Below are 27,284 nucleotides of genomic sequence, written 5' to 3'. Positions count from 1 at the left end.
AACCAGTGGAGCTGTCTGTTGGCTGTTCTGTAATGTTTGTGTAGCATTTTTCATGAATTTATGGTCCAGGAATGTGTGTGGGGAATTTTACCTAAACCCACAAAAAACTTTTTGTGTGTGTGTGTGTGTCTGGAAAAGGAGACTCCACCTCAGGAAGAGGATGCACCAGTTGACTGTGGGTTGCCAAGGCAGGAAAAGCTCAATAAGCAGAGAAAGAGTGAGAGTCCGGAGTAGAGCGAGAGAGAGAGAGGAGGGGTGGGAAGAGACGAGGAGGGGGCAAAACGTGCTTGAAAGCATTTTGAAAAACACAAAGATATCTGGCAGCAAATTCCTCTCTGCTTTCTGCATCCCAGAGAGGGCCCTTATCTCTTAGATAGAACACTACTCTTTGGTTTACTTTTTTAAATGTCAAAGAATCCATAAAAAATGTATCAAGATTTCCACAAAAGAATTAAGCCGCACAACTCTTTTCAACGTTGATAATAATAAGAAACCAATGCAGCAAATTACCTGATTTTTCGGACTATAAGTCGCACCTGAGTATAAGTCGCATCAGTCCAAAAATACGTCATGACGAGGAAAAAAACATATATAAGTCATAAAACATATCTATTTTTTAGATCAAATAAATGCAGCTTTTTTTAAGCTTTAAAACCATAAAAAAAAAAACATTAAACAAATTGTTCATGTCCCTAAACTTTTTTGTATAATATATACACACTATACTATATATATTATGGAATGGCTCTATTAAAGGGATAGTTCACTCAAAAATAAAAAATATTTTATAACTTTTTATTTACTCAAACAGTTGCTGGTAGCCCTTTACTTCTAGAGTACGGAAAAAAAACACTATGGAAGTCAATGGCTACCAACAACAGTTTGGTTACCAGCATTCTTTAAAAAAATATTTTGTGTTCAACAGAAGAAGGAAATTCATACAGGTTTGGAACAGCATAAGGGTGAATAAATAATTTATTTGGTGAACTATCCCTTGTATAACTTATAGTTCCTAATAAGCACACTACATTGGTTAAACTTAATTGGTGAAGCTGATTACTCAAAGTAGAACTGTTTAATTAATAAAGATGAGCATATTGCCCTAAACAGTACACCATGTATCTTATGACTTTAGGCAACCAAATTTTTTCAGTTTATACTAAAACCTAACATGAGTGTAGATGCGAGAATAATCTTAATTTAATACCCACTTTATAAGAAATGTGTTCACATATCTGCAGGGAAACATATTAAACTTAAATTTGGATGGTATTGATATGTTAACATTATCCCTCCCCTTTCATCCTTCTTTTTCTCTTTCTACATCTTACAAACTAGCAGCCGGCCCGGCATGTCTGTTCTGTGTCACCAGTATTGGGGTGGATGGGGTGGGCAGATGTCCGTAGTAGCCTGGCAGACTTGTGTCCTGGTCAGGCAGGGCTCTGCAAGGTTGGAGGTTTGAAGGGGGTAAACAAAGCCCTGCTTGTGCAGAGAGGAGGAGAGGAAGAGGCAGGGCAGGCAGGCTGACAGTACCTGCTGTTGGAGGAGGGTGGCCTGCAGGAAGTGGCCTATGGCAGGAGCTCAGGCTGTACGCCAGAGACACTCCTGTTAATATAACCATTAAATTCAACACTTTCAATGTCATATGTTTCATTTCTCATAATTTCCTGTCCATTATCATCTTTATGAAAGCTGAAGATGTTATTGTTTTTTTCTGTTCAATGTATATATATACAATGAGGCATTGAAAGGCATTTTTATAACTTTAAGGCATTTTTTTTAATCTAGTTTAGCTGGTTGTTTCTGTTTGTAGAATGGCATCCTGTTTCTCTGCCCAACATTTCAGTCATTACACTCTGGAGGGTATATATTCCACAGTGCTTTGGTGCTTTAGAAGGCAGACATTCCCTGACGGGAGGGTTTTAGTGCGGTGCTCTCCAGTTTCACTTGCCTAATTATTATGCCTTTGAGACTAGAAGCTGGTTTAAGTTAAAACAATATTATTCCAACACGGATAAATGGTTAACCAGTCTGTTAGTCACTAGGCAACTTTTAATAAATCTAAGATCTCATCTACCACTGCCATCTCTCACAGTTTCTCTTCAAAAGCAATAGTCCGATTTTTTTTCTTCCTCTCTCTTTAAAATTCTCACACAGTACTGTATGACTTAGATGGTGGTATATTAACTTTTTTTGTCAAGCAGTGAGGTTGGATTGGCTCTGGTGGTGTAACACCCTGTTTGGCGTAAATAAACTCTGATGTCATTGCTAGTTTAATTCTTTATAATTAGCTCAGCAGCATGAGGATTCTTTAAACCATATGTAGATGTTTATGAGCATACATATCCTGGTGCATGCAGAATAGAACACAATTTCAGTCTACGTTTAGACTCCTCGGCACTGCAACAAATAGTGTTTAACAGTGAGTCACTGGAAATGATGGCATATGCCTAGTGCTTGATTTGATCTTCTAGACCTCCAATGCATTACTGTGTGTAAGAAAGAAACCTGTGAATTTGTATTTTCTGTTCTTTTCTGCTCACAGTGGCCCATTAGCAATTCATGTCAGCAGATTAACAACATGCTGATGTTTTTTCCTTGTGTGTTGTCTTGAGCAGAATTGACCGGAAGATGTCCAGCAGTCAGACCAATTACAAATTAGATGAAGCACAGGCCATCTTCAGCGAGCTGCGCAGCATTAAAAAGGCCATCAGCACCGGCGAGAAAGAGAGGCAGGACCTCATCCAGGTTAGACAGACCCAAGTCCATCATCTCCATAGATTTTTCCTTAAAACAGAAAAGTGTGTGTGTGTCTATATTTTACATTTTATGTATATACAATACATTTTACTTTTACATTTTACTCTCTCTCTCTCTCTCTCTCTCTCTCTCTCTCTCTATATATATATATATATATATATATATATATATATATATATAGTATTCTTATATTTGTTTTCTAGAATTTAATGGCAAAGTAACAAGTTAACACAACATGTAGTGTCAATGATTCAGATGATTCACTCAGAATTGTTGGTTTGGCTACTTAACTGAAATGATTTTTTTATATATATATAATTTTATTTCAGTTAAAAATTGAGTTTATTTCAAGTAGCAAAGGTTTCCTTATGGTTATAGTCTTTAGTTACTATGGTTTTAGTTCAACTGTACTAAATGCATCAATCCTCACTGGAGAGACATTGAAATGTCCCATCATTTCAACACCTTCAGCTCCCTCAAATATCTTTTATTTTAAGAGGTGCTGCCATCTTGTGGCCAGAAGTGATCACTTCTGTTATGAATATCTCTTTAATTTGTTATTCTTTTGTTGTGCTCAGAGCCTGGCCAAGCTGACGCTGAACTTCTGTGACTCCATTAATGAGGTGGCCAGCAGTGCAGAAACCTGTAGTGTGCAACAATACACAGACACTGGCTGCCAGACTGATCTGATGGGAGAGGTTTGTCAGGATTTTGCTGTTGTCATTGTTTTACAACTGAAGTTTCCGTTATTTTATATTTGAAATTACAATTTTGTGTCTTCACAGAAATACATTTACAATTATCATGCTCAATCCACTCAGTTTTCTCTCTTACAGTTTGGCACCCAGGACCCATCACTGCTTGCAGACAGAGTCAAACTCAGTTGGCAGTATGAAGAGGCTAAGAAAAAGTAAGTGGATTTGCAAATATGCACTGCATAACTGTTATAAACAACAGACATATCGCATGCTGCATAATAGTCTGGTTGCTGGAGGTAAAATTTCATTTATTTTCTCTACAAGAGAAATATGAATAACCTATAAACAGACCTACCATAAGCTCTCAGGTTGTTAAAATGTAGTATATATATACAGTATGTACAGAATACAAAATTCACTGTGGTTTCTGCATCATTTAAAAAAAAAAAGTTTTTTAAATTTATTATACATTTGCAGTGCATCATGGAATTTGTAATGTATCAAAATGTTAAGCACACATTTTTTTCTTTCATTTGAATATTTTATAATTTTATAATGATGTGATTCATCTTGGAGTTGGTTGTTTTGGTTTATGGCTTGGAACATTTAGAGGAATTTCTTTAAATCCCAAAGGGGAAAAAAAAAATTGATGCGAATCTTTTTTTCCTGAACCTGGGCTGCCAAAAAAAAGTTGGTGGTCACTGTAGCATTTTTATGCAGTCGCGGAAATATATGGTCAGAAGTTGTTGTTGCCATATGGCATTGTTAAGGGGTGTTCTGACAGATGCTAGGTGGTCAGATACTGGCCAGTATCTATATGATATTGTGTTTACTAAATATGCATAGAACCTAATGTTATTATATGAATTTCCACCCATTTTTATCTACTGTGTAAAAAATAATTCAGATCACTATGAAAATAGTATCACTCCTCCCAATATAAACTGATTTCAATCATGTGATTTCAAGAAGCTGAAGTAGTTGACTAAGAAACTTTTATTTAGGCTGGCTGTCATTCCTGAAATTATAGTCATGTGGCTTGTCCGTTGCCTTTAAGGGAAACCCTGTCTGGATTTGCCATGTAATAACGTTGCTACTACTTCACTGTAGATTTTAGTGGTTTGTGTTAAAGTAGAGTGGATTGATGTGGCATACATTGCAGTTGGAATCTTCTATATATTTGAGGAGGAACTGATGCTGTAGCTTTTGGCCTCTGTGTTGTAACGGTGGCTTCATGCAAACCTTTTTACAAGATGCATGTTTCCATGGAAACAGAGCTGGCCGTAAAGTGCCAGCCAGGTAAGTGAGTGAAGTGACATTCAGCCAAGTATGGTGACCCATACTCAGAATTTGTGCTCTGCATTTAACCCATCCGAAAATGCACACACACAGAGCAGTGAACACACACACACACACACACTGTGAGCACACACCCGGAGCAGTGGGCAGCCATTTATGCTGCGGCGCCCGGGGAGCAGTTGGGGGTTCGATGCCTTGCTCAAGGGCACCTAAGTCATGGTATTGAGGGTGGAGAGAGAACTGTACATGCACTCCCCCCACCCACAATTCCTGCCGGCCCGGGACTCGAACTCACAACCTTTCGATTGGGAGTCCGACTCTCTAACCATTAGGCCACGACTTCCCAATGACCTCAGAGAGAGAGAGGAAGTGAGGGGGGAAAGGGGTAAAGAGAGTGAGTTGAGAGAGGAGAAAGCTTTGGAAACTTGCATGCTCTCTGCCTGAGTCACAATATCTGTACTCCAAAAGTGCAGAAACACAATTTCCCACGTCAAACATAAAGCTGCAGTCTCTTGTCTGTTCTTTAATTTTTTTGCCATCATTTTTACATCCTCACACACATTCACAAATGTACATTCTTTTCATGCAATTATTCCTGTAAACCATTATAACAACATTATTTATTTGACTATTTTTTCCTTTTCAGTTTTGAAATAATTTTTCCCAAAGATCCAACAAAAAAGTAATACTGCGAACTTTTGCAATTTAAAGTGTTTTTTTTTTTTTTTTTTATATATTTGAAAATATTTTTAGTGTCACACGATCCTTCAGAAATCATTCTAATATGCAGATATGCTGCTCAAGAAACTTTTATTAATTTATTATTATTATATAAATCAGTTGTGGTGCTTAATATTGTTTTATAATATTTAATTGTAATACTTTTTCAGGAAAAAGTTCTGATGAATAGAAGGTTCAAAAGAGCAGCGTTTATTGAAAAAAAAGTCTTTTTTTTAACAAATTAAATGCATCCTTGTTGACTACGTAATTTTTTTTTCAGTAAAAACCTCAAACTTTTAAACATTAGTATGATTAGTATTGAATTTATTTAATACAAATCATGTGTAGCATATGTGATCCCAATCATTTCATCATGTCTTTTATTTGATTTGCTCTTGCATGTATCTGCTTACAGACATTAAAATTGATCCCTTGTCTCTCAGGATGTCCAGTATTCAGCATCAGCTGGCTCAGCTGGACAGTGAGAGCTGGTCTGGACGTGCAGAAGCCGATCGGGATTGGGACTATCTGCTGCTGCTGCGGGAGAAGGAGGCCCTGCTCCAGGAGATCACTCTACTAAGCCAGCAGCAGCACTCCCCAGACACACTGCTCCAGCTGCGGGAGGAGAAACACAGGCTGGAGGAGGAGGTGCAGAAAGCCCAGAGTGTCCAGAGTCAGGGAGCCAATCAGAGGTCTGCTTTATTTCTTCACATACAGTCATGTCTGTGGAATAGAGTAGACTCATTAGATAGATTTTGTAGATGGCAATAAAGAAAAGCACATCCTGTCAACATAATATACCTCTACTTAAAACATTGTGGGAGACTTGTGTATTTGTTACCGGTAAATCTTGCAAACAGAATAGTTCAGTAAGTTTTGTAAATGCCCGCAGAGGTAAATAAGGGACCCCTCATTTCCCCACTGAGCAAAGCAGATGTACTTGCTCCAGCTCTGATCTGCTCATTGTGAGCGTCTTAGATCTTAGACCTCAGCTGTGACATATAGGGGTTGTTTTGCCATATTAGGTCAGTATACATATCAGCTTCCATATCGCACCTGCATGTTTTTCTGTCATGTTATGGATATTGATCCACTTCTTTTTGTGACATTAAGAGCCATAAAATGGTAAAATTGCATTTTCTTATGATGGTGAAAATTAGATTACATAAATCTTATACTACAATAGTCTTCCACAGACGATGCGCTTAAATCATCCCCACTTTTGCAGAATGAACAGTTAAACATATTAACAAACAGTCTTGCATTTGTGATCTACAGTCTATAATTCTGATATCAAGCAGACATCAAATGGTTAGTTGAATCAAACTGACTGTATTAAATGTGGTAAATCTTTATGATAATGTGTGTTGGGTAGGATATTACAGCAGGAGAAGAGGAATGTACTTATGAGGCAACTTGAGGAAGCCACCCGCATCACCACCTATCTACACTCTCAGCTGAAGAGGTACATCGCACACCAGCTGAACGCCCGTATACATACATACATACATACCTAACCCTGTACCACAAAACCAGTCCTAAATCACTGGGGTATATTTGTACCAATAGTAAATATATCAAAACTTAATTATTGATTAGTAATATGCAGGGGTGTGATTCTTCCGGAAAAATCCGGAAATCCGGCTTTTCCGACCTGAAAATGATGCTCTCGTAAATCAAGCAAAAAAAAAAAACAGTGCGGGGTCAGGGTGTAGGCGGTTGGGATGGGTCGGGTATTGGTAAACGTAATGATCGCTCACCGCTGTCAACGTTTTTTGTGCCTTTGAATCATGTCGTCATGTCACTCCGCAAGTAGTTCAATAATTTGTCACGATTGAAGTTCAAAGTGTACGCACACCGTTCTGAATGCCACACACCCAACCATCTACTCACGTGAACAGCTTCAGTTGACTGACGAAGACCGTGAACACGGGTGATTTATGTAAGCAAATCCAATATATTGTCTTTCATTTTTATATGCAGGTCTAGTAAAATTTGATCAATCAATTGATCACTTTTGTCATGCTTCCATAACAATAATGTTAAACGATTCTGGGCTAACTTAACGCCATGTTGGTTATTGCTTACTTCTAGCTAGAAAGTTTAGCAGCTTCTACAAGGCTCGAAATTGCAAACATTTTTGTCGCATATGCTCCTGAAATTTAATCTGTGCGACTTAAAAATATATTTGGGAGTAACGTTATATGCGCAGAGCTTATGAGCATATCTGTCCACTAAAGACTCGTCCGATTTGCGAACTAATGACTCCTTTGAACCGATTCACTTTAATGAATGCTTAAATCTGATCTGGGTCGAGTTTCCCGATAACGATGTATCTTAGCTCTGAAGAGCGCTCTCAACGTGCAAGGTTATGAACGCTCGCCGCATTTCCATGCGTTTTCCCGAAAACTTTACTTGACATGAACGCGTTCTACGTGCTACTTAAAGGGTTAGTTCACCCAGATAGCAAATTTATGTAATTAATAACTTACCCTCATGTTGTTTCAAACCCGTAAGACCTCCGTTTATCTTTGGAACACAGTTTAAGATATTTTAGATTTAGTCCGAGAGCTCTCAGTCCCTCCATTGAAGCTGTGTGTACGGTATACTGTCCATGTCCAGAAAGGTAAGAAAAACATCATCAAAGTAGTCCATGTGACATCAGAGGGTCAGTTAGAATTTTTTGAAGCATCGAAAATACATTTTGGTCCAAAAATAGCAAAAACTAAGACTTTATTCAGCATTGTCTTCTGTTCCGTGTCTGTTGTGAGAGAGAGTTCAAAACAAAGCAGTCTGGATATCCGGTTGGCAAATGAATCATTCAGTTCACGAAATCGAACTGAATCGTTTTAAACGGTTCGCATCTTTAATACGCATTAATCCACAAATGATTTAAGCTGTTAACTTTTTTAATGTGGCTGACACTCCCTCTGAGTTAAAACAAACCAATATCCCGGAGTAATTCATTTACTCAAACAGTACACTGACTGAACTGCTGTGAAGAGAGAACTGAAGATGAACACCGAGCCGAGCCAGACAATAAAGATGTTATTTTTAATAGATGTAAAGGACACCATAGTAATAAGGAAAAACAAAACATCTGGGAGGACAAGAAATGCCCAATAAATGGCTAGTTTTCATGCACGTCAGCAGCAAGTTATTGACAGATTTTTTGGATTTCATCACTATTTTGCCCAGTCTTTGAAGCATATTTCCCACATTACTCCTTTTATGATTTTTTTTTTGTTCAATCATTTAATTTAGATTTTTTTGTCCTTTGTCAATCACACCTATGAATATGCATTGCTAAGAACTTCAGTTGGACAACTTTAAAGGGGATTTTATCAATATTTCGATTTTTTTGCACCCTCAGATTCCAGATTTTCAAATAGTTGCATCTCGGCCAAATATTGTCCTAACAAACCATACATAAATGGAAAGCTTATGTACTCCGCTTTGAGATGGTGTATACATTTCAGAATATATAATATATAATTATATTTATTAGTACATTCATAGAATACTTTATTAATACATTGTTTAATAATATTAAATTAATCTACTTTTATATTAATTATAAAATGTTATTTAAACACTGGATTGATTTGGATTGTAAGCCACCGATATACTTATGTTCAAAAAAAATAAACGTTTGACTTTTGAAACCTCTTTTCTAAAGATTTTTTTATTATCATTTGTTGTTTTTTCTCTGCAAATTTTGATAGAGTATAAAATGTGATTATTGGGACTGATTTAAACAACCAAATAATATATATTTTTGAATATGAAAATATCATCAATTGAGAGCCTTAATGAAAAGATGATGAAAATGATGAAAACACAAAGACAAATGGAGGCTCTCTAAGCAGCTCTCTCTCTGTGTGTGCAGCCTGTCAGCCAGTAATCTGACGGTGTCCTCCAGCAGTAGCCGTGGCTCTTTAGCTTCGAGCCGTGGCTCTTTGGCATCCAGCCGTGGTTCTCTCAGCTCCATCAGCTTCACCGACATCTACGGCCTGCCCCAGTATGAACGAACAGAAGGCAGCTCTGATGTTCTGGACCCATCTTTCCGCTACCTTCTCCCCTTGGAGACCCACAGTAGGGATGGTTCAGCCTTCGGCCCAAAACGGTCCCACGACACACCACAGTCTCTCACCTCTCTCTCTTCTCGGTCCTCGCTCTCCTCGCTCTCCCCTCCCAGCTCCCCCATGGACACCACCTACCACTCGGCCCCCCAGGACTGCCCTCTGGCCCAAATGACAGAGGAGTACATGGAGGTGGCCAGCAGGGGTCTTCTGGCTGAAGGACTACGGAATCAGACTCAATCCCAGCAGCACACTACTCTTTCTGGGGAAGGGGAAGTGGGAATCCCAGCCACTGCACACCTCCAGAGAGATGGAGCTCTCCAAGGAACGCACAGCTCCACAGGTGATGAATAGCAAATTGCAACTTGACTGATCAGTTGATTTAAAAAAATTTCTTAATTAACACGTTAAGCCATTTACGTTCTTTTCTAATGATAGAAAACCGAATAAAAGATGTAATAATTGTTCATTTAAAATGTTTAGAAATAAAAGTTAAACATTTTTAGAACTACAAATGTAAAAAATAAAAAAAATAACAGCTTTAAACATTTAATCACACTGTTCTTATTAAAAAGATTTTAATTTCCTGTTTTGTGTGTCTGTGTGTGTCTGTGTCTGTGTATAGGAGTGACCCTGCGCTGTAAAAGTGCAAGTAGGACCAGCAGAAGAGCAAGACGAGTGTCTGCAGGAGTAAATGAAGACGTTTTGGCAACAGACAGTGGGGTGTTTGAAGCCTGGAGCAGAAGGTGAGAGAAAATTCTGCAATAAAGATAAAGACTTTGAACTAATAGTTCACCAAAAAATAAATACATTCTGTCTTCAGTTCACTCATGTTGTTCCAAAACTATAAAGGAAAGAATATATCATAAAAAGAAAAAACTGTTAAAGTTGTCGTTGTAGAATAATACTCACTGTATCTCCATAATCCCTAAATCATCAATTAACAAAGAATATTTTCATAATCATCCCACTGGCCTGTACCTACTTTAGAATGTGTTAAATATCATGCATTATTTTTTTACATCTTGTACCAGAAATATAGAATATTGTTCAAAAGACTGAAGTCAGTAAGATTTTTTTTAAAGAATTTATACTTACATTTAGCAAGGATGTATTGTTTAAAAGTGAAATGAAAGACTTGTTACAAAGCTTTGATTATCTGAAAAAAAAATCCACAGTGTCCACAAAAATACTAAGCAGCACAAACTGATTTCTGAAGGATCGTGTGACACTGAAGACTGGAGTAATGACTGCTAAAAATTCAGCCTTGCCACCACAAGAATAAATTATATTTTCAGTAGTGCTGGGCAACGATTAAAATTTTTAATCACTATTAATGGCATTTTTGTCTGTTATTAATCACATTGTTATGCATAAAACTAATAATGCATTCAAAAGTAGTGTATTATGCACTTTTATTTCATTTAAAAGTAGGCCTACTGCTGTATAACAATTGGTTTGCAAACACTTAAAAAAATAAGGTGCTTTTTACAGCAGTGTTCCTTTTACATAGTAGCAGTTAAAATATTTATTGTAGCCTAAATCTCAACTTATTACATTAAATTAATTATAAAACAAGCTATTTGTCACTGCCAGGAAATTTACATTTTTATAGAAAATATTTTAAAGTTTGTTATAGAAAAACAAGTCCAGAGCCTCGATCATAACATTATAACACGACCACGGGACCCATCGCAGCAGAGCGCGGCGCGGGACAACATTTGTGTGTGCGAGATGCGGGAGAATAATTAGGGTGTGCTCACACTAGGCAATCTTAAGCCTGTGTTATACTTTCCGCATGGGCAATTAATGCAGTCAGTTTAAGTTGTTTTAGTGTTATAATTATTCAGAAATGTCTAAAATGTCTCTTTCCAGTAGGACGGAGGAATCAGAAGAAGTCAGTTTTACTCAAGAGGTCCCAGCCTCAGATCCAGTTCAGATTCAGATTGGTCTTCTGTAAGCACCACATCCTCTCATACTCATACCTGCTGCTTATTCCCTCATCATAATCTACCAAATCACTATTAACTAATCTTTTACAGATATGATTCGAATGGCATGTTTTTGCTGCTGCATGTCCTTCAGATGAGAAGTTTAAACAAGGCCTCTGTTAGAGATGGATGCAAAGTGTAAGTAGTCTCATCAGCTTTCCATTAATACACTCGTCCTTCTCTACTGCAGTGATATCCTCTGCAGAAACAGTTTATGCACACGTGTTTGTCTCTCTCAGATTTGTGAAGGTTCATGTTCTCCCGGTGGACTCCAGCCGGCCCTGCACATATTACTGCTGTAAGCCCCAGGAGCCTCAATCTCTTCTCAGCTTTAATGAGGGCTTCCGGATCCCCCTGAGTGCTGGAGGCCCCGGGGCCCATGCATTACAGTTAAACCTCTGCACTATAGGACCCCTTGCCCAGGAGGAGCTACTGGTTAGACTAATATTCACTCAAATCTTTATTATGCAGATAGTATAATTACTGCATGTATAAAAAAATATGCATTTAAAGCATGTTTTCTGCCTTAGCTTTAGCATTTATATGTTCATGCTTGTCAGCTATGAGATGCTGAACTGACCTGTATCTGTTTGTGGCTCAGGGCTCTGCTCACGTCTCGCTGACAGACTGTGCAGGAAGCACTGAAATGCTCTTCCAGTGGCTTAAAGTGCATATTCACAACACAGAGAACCACAGGCCTGAGCACAGATGCCACAGTCAACCTAACCGCATCATGGATGAAGAGGAGAAGAATGAAGGGCAAGGGAAGCTGGAGGTGAGATGACAGCACTGGAGACTTCCTCTGGCTTAAGCATTATCAGAGATTACTGAAGATCCAATGAAGATCTCTCTCTTAAAAGAAATTATTCGTCTGAATTCACGCATATGGCATGCAGAGAATTTGTTCCCTTGTTTTAGATCAGTCATTGCCACAATTTTCTGCCCTAAACAAAATGCAATAATACACCAACCATCTTCTCAAATTTTTGATAAGAATAGTAAAAAAAAAAAAACAGGAATGAAAAAAAATATATATTAGCTATATTCCTTTAAAAATAAAAGAAGAATATAAAATTTTGATTTCATTGTGACTTTAAAGTAGGGATGTCCCAATCAGGTTTTTTTGTCCTCGAGTCCGAGTCCGAGTCATTTGATTTTGAGTATCTGGCGATACCGAGTCCCGATCCGATACTTCTATAATACATAAAAAGAGAATAAAGAAGAGCGAAAAAACAGATCCAGGATCTTCAATAAATTACATTTTGAAATATATTCAAATATAAAACAGCTATTTTAAATAGGCTAGTAAAAATATTTCAAAATCTTACTGTTTTGCTGTACTTTGGATCAAATAAATGCAGGCTTGGTGAATAGAAGGGACTTCTTAAAAAACAAAAAAAAACAAAAAAACCTTAACAAGCTTACTGTTCTAAAACTTCTGACTGGTAGTATAGGCAACTTTATTTTTTCTCTAATTTCTAGCTTTTAATTGGATTAGAAATCTATAAATGCTGGACAATAACAAATAATAATGATTTGTTTATATACTACAAACACTGTTTATCACATAATAATGCAGAATAGTTTCTATACTGTAATAAGTATAATGTAATAATGTAATAATGTCAATCAGCACTGCATTGTTCATACTTTATTTATCACCTGCTGGAGATGACTTGAAGAACAATTTATTGTCGTGATCGTATATTAATGTCTTCGTGTTTGCATAAGTTTCTGTTTTCCTGTGCGCACCACAGCATAGCTGGACGCTTTTGTCCATATTAGGAATTTCCTGATATCAGCGCGAGAGCGCGCTCCGGCTTCGAGTATGAATGAAACACACACTGCATGAGAGTTTAGTGCTCTGTGATGTTCATCTCGCTGTATCCTGAGTCCGAATGATATATCAGGTCATGCGCAAACTATCATGTCTCTTTGAGTTTGAATCTATATTTATTCACACCAGCTCTTGAAAACAAAGTGATGTCATGCCGCACGCGTTGCTGGTTCTGTGTGGAGTCAAAAGGGTCTAACTCTGTGCCACCGCATAACAAAAGATGTGTTAAAAATTAATGAGAATATATATATATATATATATATATATATATATATATATATATATATATGGCCCGATTTCCGATCACGTGATCGGATCTGGACATCCCTACTTTAAAGTCTCCCAGGAGGTTTCTGATAAATTTTAAAGCAAGGAAATTAAGACAACCATAAACAGTTATATTGTAATATACAGTTTTTTTTTTTTATTATTTAATAATAATACTACACATTTTAATATTAGTTCAGTAGTGTTATTGCAATAGTAACAGATTAAAGGGTTAGTTCACCCAATAATCAAAATTATGTCATTAATATCTCACCCTCATGTCGTTCCAAACCCGTAAGACCTCCGTTTATCTTCAGAACACAGTTTAAGATATTTTAGATTTAGTCCGAGAGCTTTCTGTCCCTCCATTGAAGCTGTGTGTACGTTCTACTGTCCATGTCCAGAAAGGTAAGAAAAACATCATCAAAGTAGTCCATGTGACATCAGAGGGTCAGTTAGAATATTTTGAAGCATCGAAAATACATTTTGGTCCAAAAATAGCAAAAACTACGACTTCATTCAGCATTGTCTTCTCTTCCGTGTCTGTTGTAAGACAGTTCAAAACAATGCAGTTTAGTGATAGCCGGTTCGCGAACGAATCATTCGATGTAACCGGATCTGTTTAAACCAGTCCACCAAATCGAACTGAATCGTTTGAAACCGTTCGCGTCTCCAATAAACATTTATCCACAAATGACTTAAGCTGTTAACTTTTTTAATGTGGCTGACACTCCCTCCGAGTTCAAACAAACCAATATCCCGGAATAATTCATTTACTCAAACAGTACACTGACTGAACTGCTGTGAAGAGAGAACTGAAGATGAACACCGAGCCGAGCCAGATAACGAACAAAAGATTGACTCGTTCTCGAGTCAAGAACAGGTGAAATCGGTTTTCGGATCACCAGTAGTTCTTTCGGACAGTTTGATTCAAAAAACCAGTTGAAGAAAACGGTTCACCGGTTCTTTTGCGATCGGCGTAATGGCGTCATTGGCGATGATTGCCCTTGATTCAAGTCTTTGGTTTACCCGCGCTCATAACACTAGCACAGAATCAGTTCAGAAACAATCACCAAAAGAATCAGTTCGGTTCATGCGCTCTGTGTGTCAGTCTGTTTCACGCTGAATAACACATGCGCAGTATCATCAGCTCCTCGGATCTCGAATCAGAAGCGTCTGACAGAAATGGTTCTTGACTCGAGAACGAGTCAATCGTTCATTCGTTATCTGGCTCGGCTCGGTGTTCATCTTCAGTTCTCTCTTCACAGCAGTTCAGTCAGTGTACTGTTTGAGTAAATGAATTACTCCGGGATATTGGTTTGTTTTAACTCAGAGGGAGTGTCAGCCACATTAAAAAAGTTAACAGCTTAAGTCATTTGCGGATTAATGCGTATTGGAGACGTGAACCACTTCAAACGATTCAGTTCGATTAGGTGAGCTGGTCCAAGAAGATCCGGTTACATCGAATGATTTGTTCGCGACCGGATATCATTGAACTGTTGTGTTTTGAACTCACAACAGACCTGGAAGAGAAGACAATGATGAATGAAGTCATAGGTTTTGCTATTTTTGGACCAAAATGTATTTTTGATGCTTCAAATTCTAACTGACCCTCTGATGTCATCACAGTGACTACTTTGATGATGTTTTTCTTACCTTTCTGGACATGGACAGTATAACCTACACACACAATGGAGGGACAGAAAGCTCTCAGACTAAATCTAAAATATCTTAAACTGTGTTCCGAAGATAAACGGAGGTCTTACGTAAATATATATATATATATATATATATATATATATATATATATATATATATATATATATACACACACACATTATCATATATATATATATAAAATGTTAATAATAAATTATTATTAGATTGAATAGGAAATATTACATTTTCTTTTTTTGTTCTTAGACTATGACAAGGCTGTTTAATGCACAAATATTTTATGCCAATGTCTATAAAGATTTTGTGAATGAACAGAACAATGTTTAAAGCAGTTTTTACACTTTATAAGAGAAATCAACCTACAAAATGGTTTTAGTTGTCTCTGCATATTTAGTTAAAAATAATAACAACAAAATCAAAAAACAAAACCAAAAGGTTTTTTCTCTTGCATATTTTTGAACAGGTGTCCATGGTGACTCATTTGCAGGAGATGAAGAAAGAGTTACAGAGGAGTGAAGAGGAGTTGGAGAGGAAGGAAGAGCAAGGAGAAGCAGTTTCTGAGAGGTCCACACACTCATTGTCTTCCTATAAACCAGTAAACCTTTGAGCTTCTGACTGTTAGAGCACTTCTATCAGATGATGTTTCAGAGTTTGTTTGTGATTTAGGAGTTGGCAGGCTGAGTCAGTGGACAGCGGCTGCAGTAACAGTACAGCGTTTGTCATTCCCTGTCCTGAGAGTCTTTGCGGTGAAGGTATCTGCCAGATCTCTGTGAGACGCTGTCTCCAGCCTGCAGAAAGAAATCCAATAGTAAAGGTATTGTGAACCGTTACAGAAGTCATAGAAACTGAAAGAATTCTCCTCCTACAGATTTAATAAGTTATTTAAATACAAGCTACACGTTTCTGCTGTTAATTGAACCACTGTGTTTGTCTGTTGAGGTTCTATTATAATTACCGTATTTTTCAGACTATAAGTCGCACCTAAGTTGCATCAGTCCAAAAATACGTCATGACAGGGAAAAAAATATATATAAGTTGCATTTATTTAGAACCAAGAGAAAACATTACTGTCTACAGCCGCAAGAGGGCGCTCTATGTTTTCAGTGTACGTAGACTACAGGAGCACTGAGCAGTATAGAGCGCCCTCTCGCGGCTGTAGACGGTAATGTTTTCTCTTGGTTCATTTCTCTTGGTTCATGTCAAATTAGGATTCAGCCAAACTATGAAAAAAAGTGCGACTTATAGTCTGGAAAATACGGTAAAAATCATTCTAATATTTGGTGATTATTTTTTGATGTTCAAGAATTTCTTATTATTATCATCAATGCTGACTACATTTAATAATTTTTTTTGGGATTAATTTAAAACACAAAAGCAATTTCTTAAGCATTTTTTTGCAACAATGTCAAAATCTTTAGTCACTTTTGATCAATTTAATGTACCACTGCTGAATAATAAAAAAGAAGAGCAATGAACTTTAAAAAAATAGATCATTAAACAAGTTTATTTTGTTTTTCCCACCATAGGTGGACAAGGCGACCAACACCGAAGGTGTGCTTCCAGAGCCAATGAGAATGCGGCCGAAGGAGAGGACAGGCCGCTGGGGTCACAGCTCACCGTTCATGCGCAGCAGCACAATAGTCAGATCTCAAACGTTTTCACCTGGAGCGCGCAGTCAGTATGTCTGTAGGGTAAGAAGAAACACACAATTCACACACTGTGGATTAGTGATGCGTGATCTGTCCAAAGCCTTCAAACACAGCTTGAGTCATTTTATAATCACAGTAATGATATGTTTTATTACATTATGTGATAATATGTCAAAAAAGTTGTGGCTTAATTTAAAATATTCTTTATTCAAGTACATTAAATTTAAACATTTAAATGAAAACTTATTGGACTCAGTATTATATGAATTAGATGATTTGAACCAAATAAATTAAAATGATAAATAACCACCTTTACATGATGTTTTCCCTCCTTCACAGTTGTATAGAAGTGACAGTGATAGCTCTACTCTACCAAAGAAATCCCCCTTTATCAGAAACACTCTAGAGAGACGAACCCTGCGATATAAACAGGTTGGAATGATGACAATGTTGCTGTTTAACACGCATTCTTATTATTCATCTTTTGGTCTGGAAGTGTACTTATGTGTCTTTTTTACGTGAACGCAGCAGTCTCACCGCTCCTCTCTGGCTGAGCAGCCCACACGTACCTCTCTGGACCTGGAGCTGGACCTCCAGGCCTGCCGTACACGACAGAGGCAGCTGAGCGAGGAGCTGGTCACACTGCGGGAGCTCAAACTGCGGCTGGAGGAGCCCATGCAGGGCCCCCGTGGCCCCGCGGACCTTCCTCACTGGGCCCTGCGGGATGAGCATTTCCGAAACCTGCTCCGTGACGCCCAGAGACAGGTACTGCCCATTCACTCTGACGCTTTCCAAATTCACATTTACAGTTTTACATGTATTTTCATTTAGCAACACTTTGGCTAACATGTATGCATCAGTTATCAACAATGAACAGTACTTTTACAATATATATATATATATATATATATATATATATATATATATATATATACCGTATTTTCCAGACTATAAGTCGCACTTTTTTTCATAGTTTGGCTGGTCCTGCGACTTATAGTCAGGTGCGACTTATTTATCAAAATTAATTTGCCATGATCCAAGAGAAATTAACCAAGAAAAAACATTACCGTCTACAGCCGCCAGAGGGCGCTCTATACAGCTCAGTGCTCCTGTAGTCTATCACTGAGCAGCATAGAGCGCCCTCTCACAGCTGTAGATGGTAATGTTTTCTCTTGGTTCATGGTTCTAAATAAATGCGACTTATAATGGCAATATTGTTAAATAATACAATTTAAAATATATATATATATATTTTTTTTTTTGGGGTATAATTTATTTTAATTACAAATCATTCATTTAGTTTTAGAAATAGTTTTAATATCCTGGTTTACTGCTGAAGAAACATTACCTTTTATTTTCTAAGATGAAAAGTTTATTTTTTATTGATTTATTTTATTGAATTTTTTAGGAAACCAATTTTTAAGGATTCTTTAAATAGAAATTACATATGAATTTTCTTTTTTTGTAACTATATAAATGTTTTTACTGTCATTTTGATCAATTTAAGGCATTTTTGCTAAATAAATGTATTAATTTCTCTAATAAAAAAAAGTGTAAAGCTTTCTGGACCCAACATTTTGAAAGGCATACATTTTTAAGATGAAGCTGTATACATTTATTCTTAGTAATATTATGAAGGAACATGAATTAATAATAAACTGTTGTATCTTAAGAATGAACATTATGCTTCATTTAATATTTAATTACCTTATGTTCACACTGTACATATTGTAATGCGTTACCATTTATTTATATTAATTAATTATTATGTGTCGTTTATTATAAATCATATATAATTAAACCATTGCATTTAGTGTTTTGTCATTTGATCATTTTCTAATATTGGTGGAACAACGATTTACAAGACATTGTGAATTGTAAATTCTGTTTAAAATCACAAATATAATTGATAATTTCTTTCTTTTTCCCCTCATTTCTCTCTGGCAGGCCAAGCAGAGTAGACAGGAGCAGAGGCAGGAGGAAGCTGCTGAGAGGAGGTTGAGAAAGGCCTCAAAAGAGGTTTTGCAAATGAGGGGCCAGAGCCACAAAGAGCCCCTCCCTGTGCAGACGTTCAAGTGAGTTCTCTCTTACTCGACTCGTAGGGATCTTATCATGACATTTCTAGAAAATGCTAAATGTATTCATCTTTCCTGCTGCAGAGAGAAGATGGCTTTCTTTACTAGACCAAGATTCAACATCCCGCCTCTGCCAGCCGACGACGTGTGAGCGCCCCCTAGGCCGCACTATCAAATATGAAGAATCTGTCTGTTTTGATTTTTGTATTCATGCCCATGAAGTAATCAGAACAAAAATTTAGTTATTTCAGCACAAAGATTACAAGTTATTTGATATGCAACATTCGAACAACAGAAAGCTGTACAAAACAAGCGTGTGTGTGGTTGTGTGTGTGATTGTGACTTGTGAGAGTGTGTGTGCGTGTAGTAGTACTAATGAACACGTACACTTATATTTTATGTAATTATTGACATCTTGGCAATTTTTCCTGCTTGTTTAAAGGAGGAAATAATGGTTTTATAAAAAAAAAAAAGCATCTTTTTACTCCAGTACGATGTACTTCTGATATTTCGATGTCTACGCTTACTTAAGGCTGGAAGACGGGAACAAAGTCAGTTTAGACAAATTCACTGTACTGTAACTTATTTTATAGTACTTTTCCTTGAAGGAAATAAAAATGCTCCCTGCTTTTTAATGTATTTTATAAAGCTTAAAACAAATAGCACTTACTGTAAGTGTTTTTTTTTCTTTGACGTACAGTAGAATGGAAATTTTGGCTGATTTTATTTCTGTTACCTGATTCTTTAAAGTTATTTACTGAAAATGTCACTTTTTTTGATCCACTTTTGTTGCAGTTGTCATTGTCCCTTGTGCTGTTATTCTATTAAAATTATTAATATGAATTATTACTTGTACTTTTCAATATACCGACAAATATAATTTTGTATGCTGTCTGTAAAAACACCTGCAGTGTTACCTCTCTTATGAGGATAAAAGCATTAAACCGTGAAAGTGCTGCTGATTTTGCGAATTGATCCTTCTAGAGCAATACGATTGTTTGCTTCGGTTTATTCATTTTAGTGTACTGATGTCGGGTTTATATGATCTTTAAGTTTTGAAAGGCTTATACTCCTCCAGATTTTTTATCTAAATTGCCCAGAAGGTGGCGTCTCAAACCTGCTTCTGTGTGTAGATGTGTTTTGGTGGTGTTTCAGGAAAAAAAAACAATGTTGTAGACTACAAAACTGCACACAGTAATCCTTAAATACATATTACTCCTCATCCTTTGCTATGTCCTTTTTCTCTGCTATGCAATATTTAACAGCAGGCTTATTAATGAACCATTACATGAGATGATTAAATTAACTTCAGCTAAGTGATTCCGGTCCACTCTAGCTTTTTTCCTGGCTTTAAATAGAGGCACGGCAGGTTTAGTTCAAACGCATCAGATCTGGAACATTAATGAGGTCGAAATCAAAACATTAGATACAGGAAGACTGTTGTTTGTTTAAAAATACAGCAAATTTGCTGTTGTAATCATTAATGATCTTGAAGGCTACACATATGCATAAATCCTCTCATTTAAGAAATTTCAATGGAGAGCTTTGATTTTTTTTTTTTAATCTAAAACCACAAATTAGAGATTATTATCAAATTGCAATGGCGTTTCTCAGAACAGCAGTCAACTGAAATTAATTCATAAATAAATCTTAATAAAAAAATGTTTTTATAAAAAAATAAAAATAAGCTTGTTGACATTTTACAAAGATGAACTAATACGTGCTTTTTTGTTTCATAAAGCGAACATTCTTTTTTTCCTTTTTTTCCTTTTTTTTTTAAATGCGTATTTTAGAAAATAAAATCATCTTCAAAAATACGAAGCAGCACTGCTGTTTTGTAACATTGATAAACATGTTTCTTGAGCACTAAATTCAATTTAGCCAACACAGGAATAAATTACATTTCAAAATATATTAAAATCTACATTTTATTAATATTTCATACTATTTTTATTTGTACTGTATTCCTGAAATAAATGAAGCTTTGGTGAGCAAAATACTTTTTTCAAAAGCATTAACACACAGTAATGTAAACAGGGATGAGTAAACAGACATTATTTTCATTTTACAGTGAAATTAATATCAGGACAATCTTATCTTTTCAACCACTCAAGGCTCAGAAACTCTGTGCTCTTCTGTCTAGTGTTCTTAATGGGGAAAGCAGCTGTCAAGGGAATATTTTGTTTCCCATCAATCATTCTCCTCACATTCCACTGTGTTAGGAAATCACAGTGATTTTGGGAAGCCTGGTATGTAAACAGTCCTTATCAATTTCCCTTGTAAGCTTATCCATGTCAGTGTGCACTGTATTTAATTAGTCGTGTGCTCCATCTTCCCTGTCAGGGGAACTAGTGATGTACAGCCTTACACACCACACAGTGATGAACATATGATGTGCTCAGCTGCTGTAACAGGCTGAAATAAACAGCACTGCTGCTAGGCCTATCTTTCTCTATTTCTGCCAGTAAAGCTGTTTTATATAGAAATCCCTAACAGGGACCCTAAAACACATGACCCATATTCCGTCTGCCGCAACACCCTGTGTTGCAAAACACCTAGTGGCTTTGTTGCCTGAAATAGTCAATAAATGCAATTACGTAATGCATATGAATTTGCTGTTGTAATTTGATGAAGTCATTTTTGTTCCTGTCACAGTCATACCAGGTGGTCACCTCTGTCCTTTAAAGGATTTGTTGTGGTAGACTGGTGTTAACAAACAGGAAAGAGAATGATTTTGGCGCAATATCAGAAAAACAGGTGACAAACATTGCTCATTCAGGCTTACTGGTCATCCCTTATGAAAATTAGCCATGGTTTTACTACAAATAATACCAAAAAAACAATGGATACTATAGTTAAACCATGGTAACAACAAATTAACCATGGTTTTGCTACACTAGCCATAGTTAAACCATGGTATTTGAAGTGAAACTGGTTATACAAATGGTAATCAATACACCAAAAAAAAAAAAAAAACCTTGGTTACTAGACTTTTACTACAATACAACTCTGCTTGATCTTTGTAACGGTTGTATTTTAATAGTTAATTAATATTCCATGACCTAATGTTAATTTAGTGTTCTGTTACTAAAATTAGTAATGTTTTGGTATGATTATTGTTGCTTTACCTGGATGCCTTAAATTAAACCATCGATGGACTTGATACTGACATCAATTCCCCAATGGTCATGTAAAACAACACCGTTAAACTGTGTCAAAAACAGCTCTGTAAACAGCTATCCGTTTTTTGCATGTCTCTTTAAATGCTAATGAGCTCTGCTCACCCCGCCCCTCGCTCCCATGAAAAAGTGGGAACTGATCCATCTTTTGAGTTTTAACTTTTCAGCAAAACCTGCCTTGAATTGTCCCTCGTTCAGAAATCAGTCTAGTAAATGATTTGCACAGCTATACAAGAATTTAAGTGTATTCGGTGGCGCAATACCATCAAAAACAAAACTAATCCAAGGCGTCTTCAGTGGCTCTGATGTCAGGAGAAAAACTCTTATGTTCACTTTTACATCCAACAAAACACCCGCATTGTTTACAAGACTTGCGATATTGCTACAGCTGCTTGAGTGCAGAGAAAATGGTAGACAGCGTACAACTGGCTAAGGGTGGAGATATGCTAATACGGGACAGTCTGTCAGCGACCGTGGGCGGGGCTTGAACAATATGACATTGCGAGATATCTAAATGGCTTGATTTATTAGACTGTTGATTTTTTGGGCGAATAGAAAAAGGATTGAATGGTTTTTTATAATTGTTGAGTGGTTGTGTCCACACATAAGACACATTTATATGCAGATACATGTAAATAAAATATAAATAATGTAATAAATGTAATAAAATGCAAATAAAAAGTGAATTTTGCATCCGATATCCCTTTTAAGGCTTATCTCATTTGTGTGTAGCTACATGATAACCCCGCCCCAAACATATTATTTAAGTAGATTCTAATTGTAACAGTAACAGGAAATATTACAAATGTTCTTAATTTTATTTACACTTTCTTTACCCAGATGTCCTACTGCTGGGCATAAGTGCTGTTTATAGGTGAATCATTAACCGATGCCAAACTTTCTATTATTTATTTGGCTTTATGTGATCCCCTAGTCCTTTTCTCTAAGTCTTACAGGAATGAAAAGGCCAAAGAAGCTTGGCTTATCTAGAGAACAGCCACTATCTCTTTCTACACAAATATTTTCCTAGCAGGCACCTCGCCTCCCAGGAAATAGTTCGTTGATTTCATAATAGCCATGAAAACAAACGTCAGTATCCGATTTGATTTATCGGGCAAGGTTAGGTAGAAAGCTTCAAAGTTGAAACGATACAACATGTGGTCATTGCCACACAAAATATAATAAGTGAATAAATAAAACTGTAGAATGTTGCTAATGAATTATACCACTAACAGCCTTTGAAACAAATAAACAAAACAAAATTAAATTACATTAAAAAAAATAAAGCTGGAAAATATGTCAAACTTTGGACAAATTCTCCATGTTAAAAGAATGTTTGAAAACGACTGCTACTCTGTGTTTAAAATGTATGATAGGTCTGTTTTTCTCTTTTGCTATCTCAGAGTTTTCTCTCAAACACAGTTTTGCTCCCAGTGGGGGTTAGAAAGCTGGCCCTTGACTTAATGTTTTCTACTGCTTCTTGCTTCTTACTGTCAGCATCAGTAGTCAAGGAGGAACCAATAAGTGACAGACCAATAAGAAAGAGGCTTTTGAGGGCTGGGGGAGGATTGGATTTTCCCACCCACACACACTCTGTGTGACTTGAAGCTTGATATTCAGGTCAAGAACATTTAAGGTGTGAGGGTTTGAGCATGAAAAACTTTTAAGAGTTTGTGTCGAATGTGTGTTCACTGTGAACAGGAAGCCAATAGACTAGCACAGGCTGAACAAAGCACACTTGTTTCTGTTTAATTGAATGTAAGAGGTTGTGGACAGGCCCTTTCAGACACACAGGACAAGTGCTGTCAGACACATTTCTTGAAGGGCTTGTATAGGCCATCCTTTTTGAATGTGTCCCACATTTCAACAAATATAGCTCTGCTTTATTGATTAGATGACTAGAATGTGAAAGTCAAATAAATAGCAGGAAATTTATTTTTTTTGTTCTATAATAATAATAATAATAATAATCATTATTATTTTAAATTTTCTAATCACATAAATCCATAACTTTGTGTGAATGTTTGTCAAATGTTTTACAAATGTTTTGTAACTTATGAAGTTGAATGTTACGTGTCGGGCTTATTTTTCTATAGTGGAGGCTTGAGCTGCATGTGGCATTTCATCTGAAACACAGAAAGAGAAAGAAGACAATCCTGAGACATAATTGTGTTCTTCTGTCTGTTATTCATGAAAGACTCCAGTATATCTGTGAGGATCTCTTTGCCCCTGCCACTGACTTATTGCATCATAGTGTGGGAACCGTGCGGCCTGTTTCTGCCCATTCGTGTACTCCCCCCCCCCCCCCCCCCCCACTCCAAAGGAAAACACCCCACTCTGCTAACTTATTGAAGTTGATAGAAAGCTCCAGGGAACAGTTCCATCCATTATATATATATATATATATATATATATATATATGTATATATATATATATATATATGTATGTACAGTAGTGTTACATAACATCTGCATTACATTTGAGGAACATCGAAAGCCATTTTGTAACTTAAACTAAAGAGACATTAAGAAATACAAGGTACTTGTGTCATATATAATAATAACAACAACAGACATTTTGACTGCAAGAATAAGTACCTTTCATTGAATGACTGAAAAAGAAAATAATAAAATTGAAGGACTATAGTTGAAAGAAAAGCAGAGCAGAGTTTAACTTTCCCCATCGATGGGGTTGTTTATCTGTGGGCCAGAACAAAATGACAGGGAAAGAGGGCCAACTGTGGTTAGGCCACAGTCAGGGAGGGACTTACAGCGTGACTGTTTGTCTGATGTGGTCAGCTGAAGTGATTCTGTGCTCTAGATGTGCTCTGCACATTCAGTTATGTAAATATTTGAGTGACCACTGTGGCTGAATAAATATAAAATAGACCTCATTATTTTATGATAGTGATTCATACGATACATACATATTTTTATTTCATTTTCCATACTAGCATTTTTTTAAGCTTGCTTTCTTTTTCAATCAACAAGAGTGACTCAAGGATAAAACTACTCAACCACTGAATAAAGCCACTGTAAATCACGAGATTTAACTCCACACTGCAGCATAAATGGATCTTGCTTTTCTTGCTGTTCATTTCAAACAGCTTTTAATACTTTGTTTTTATCGTAAGGGATTTTCCACAAGCATTTCCTTCTATTCTTTGGGTACACCGGATGTAGGCAAATGAAACACAAGCAAGGAAAATGTGTGAAAATATGACCAGACCTTCTTCTTTCAGGAGTGGTTAGGCACTGGTAAAATCAAAGGTAGTGAAGGAAAACAGAGGAGTACATTTCTTTAATCGTCTCCTATGTTCCTTATTCCCCAAAGAAAAACAAATGCCATTCCCTGCAAATCATAAAGGTCTCCAAAGAAGTCAAAAAGCCTCTTTCCATATGGCACTTCCTGTCCTCCTCTACAGGGCAACCAACTTAACTATCCAAAAATATTGGCTATATAATTTCTTTAAATGGGTGGGCTGATTTAAGTAGCAGACAGCAACTTGCAGAAAAAAAACTCTCTCAGGCTTTGGCATCAAATGTATACATACCTGCCAACAATTTTGCTGAAGTACTAGGAAATAAAATGGCATATACCCATAATGAAACCACTTGCAAGCCAGATTTACACATAGTGAAACTAAGGAATGAAACACAATCGCATGCAAATAACACTTTGCACAACGACGGGTTTGTGCAATAATCAAACTGTCAAGAAAAATCAGGGCCCACATTTTATTTTGGCTAGACAGCTACCAAAACTGCACTTGACAAGTGTACACGATTTATGCTGTCAGTTAGCACACAAAAAAGTTTTTTTTTAGATGCAGAGATGCTTTATTGTGTGATAAGGTACACTGCATTGAACAAACGAAGCACATTTAACACAGAGGGTTAGCCGCTATATGCTAAGTAAGCAAGAATCTCTCATTTGGAACCCATTAGCTGATTTAACACCCCGCTGTGCTGAGGAATGTCGAATTTACCACCAAAATTGCCAATGCAAAGGTTTTTAACAAGTTACGTTCAACATAAAGCTGTTTGTTTTTCCAGATGAACTAACTACCACTGAAGGAAGAAAAAGATGGTTCCATTTTAACATTCAGCATTTCTTGACTAATGCTTTTATGCTGCTCATTTCATGAGGCCACTCAAAAAAATATAAATAGGAGAAATCATAATGTTTAATATGGCTGAATAAATGAGAATGAAAGAGCTAGTTGACTAGTTTGAGGCACTGATGCAATATCTGTTCGCTTACTCTGAATGTATAGTACATGTTCAGGAGCACCTTTATTTTATTATTATTATTAAATTTTAAGCAAAGCATTTTCACTTGTGGTCTGAGATTCGGACCCCTCTGAAAGTACTTGTTTGCCTTTCATCTGATCTCACCTATAGGCCAGCATGTGATTCAGGACCACTGCTGTTTCAATTTCTATTTTTATTTCATCTCTCTCCAACCAATCCATTTGTCATTTTTTAGTACCTGCTCCCTTCTCTTTGATCATCTTCACCATCTCACTCCAAAATCCTTACCTGTATTCCTGCCATAATCCAGTTCTTCACACATGCAGTGGCTTCTGGGATTTGGGGATCAGTGACACACAAGCATAAGTTACACACATATTCAGTAGTCATGGAAACCCAGAAGCACAAGGATTATTAACTGAAAATGATTTAGCTTTAGTTTAGTTTAGTTTAGCTACTGTTATAATGCAGTCCTCTTTTTTCTGAACAAAAATAGATGAATGCATAAAAACAGTACAGTGTTTTATTAGATGATACACTAAATGTTAAATTGCTGAATACTGACTGCACTTTCAGTTCCTCCATTAGACCAAAAAAAAAATAATAAATGATAATAATAATTACATCAATGCAGTTCTTTTGGCATACAAAACATCTATATAGAACAGATATAGAACTTGATTAATTGGTAAAAGTTAGTCATCTGAACAACTTTAAATTAAAAGTGCACTTTAGTTGCTTGATTTTTAAATAACCAGAAAAGACATCACAAATGCAAAGATCACATCACAAACAC

The 27,284-nt window shown here is 36.6% G+C and overlaps 1 protein-coding gene across 5 annotated transcripts in view; it reads left to right on the top strand.

Annotated features, from left to right (window-relative positions):
• The window catches only part of LOC132151854 (protein WWC3-like), a 48,379-nt gene extending 28,481 nt beyond the window's left edge, over window positions 1-19,898 (top strand). Inside the window, exons 6-23 of one of the 5 annotated variants that reach the window (XM_059560300.1) lie at window positions 2,619-2,748; window positions 3,339-3,458; window positions 3,582-3,670; window positions 5,921-6,169; window positions 6,853-6,942; window positions 9,367-9,902; window positions 10,185-10,305; window positions 11,438-11,515; window positions 11,602-11,688; window positions 11,790-11,985; window positions 12,152-12,325; window positions 15,795-15,895; window positions 15,998-16,145; window positions 16,858-17,022; window positions 17,320-17,412; window positions 17,509-17,745; window positions 18,928-19,055; window positions 19,140-19,898. In XM_059560300.1, coding sequence (XP_059416283.1) covers window positions 2,619-2,748; window positions 3,339-3,458; window positions 3,582-3,670; window positions 5,921-6,169; window positions 6,853-6,942; window positions 9,367-9,902; window positions 10,185-10,305; window positions 11,438-11,515; window positions 11,602-11,688; window positions 11,790-11,985; window positions 12,152-12,325; window positions 15,795-15,895; window positions 15,998-16,145; window positions 16,858-17,022; window positions 17,320-17,412; window positions 17,509-17,745; window positions 18,928-19,055; window positions 19,140-19,206 — 2,809 coding nt within the window. In that variant the 3' untranslated portion in view covers window positions 19,207-19,898. Of the gene's footprint in view, window positions 1-2,618; window positions 2,749-3,338; window positions 3,459-3,581; window positions 3,671-5,920; window positions 6,170-6,852; window positions 6,943-9,366; window positions 9,903-10,184; window positions 10,306-11,434; window positions 11,516-11,601; window positions 11,689-11,789; window positions 11,986-12,151; window positions 12,326-15,794; window positions 15,896-15,997; window positions 16,146-16,857; window positions 17,023-17,319; window positions 17,413-17,508; window positions 17,746-18,927; window positions 19,056-19,139 lie in introns of all 5 variants that reach the window. The other 4 variants (XM_059560303.1, XM_059560302.1, XM_059560301.1 and 1 more) reach the window with 4 other exon arrangements.
• The last annotated feature ends 7,386 nt before the right edge of the window (window positions 19,899-27,284 follow it).

The sequence above is a fragment of the Carassius carassius genome, chromosome 10 (genome assembly GCF_963082965.1).
Source record: "Carassius carassius chromosome 10, fCarCar2.1, whole genome shotgun sequence".
Classification (NCBI taxonomy): Eukaryota; Metazoa; Chordata; class Actinopteri; order Cypriniformes; family Cyprinidae; genus Carassius; species Carassius carassius.
This window is presented reverse-complemented; position numbering and strand designations above follow the sequence as displayed.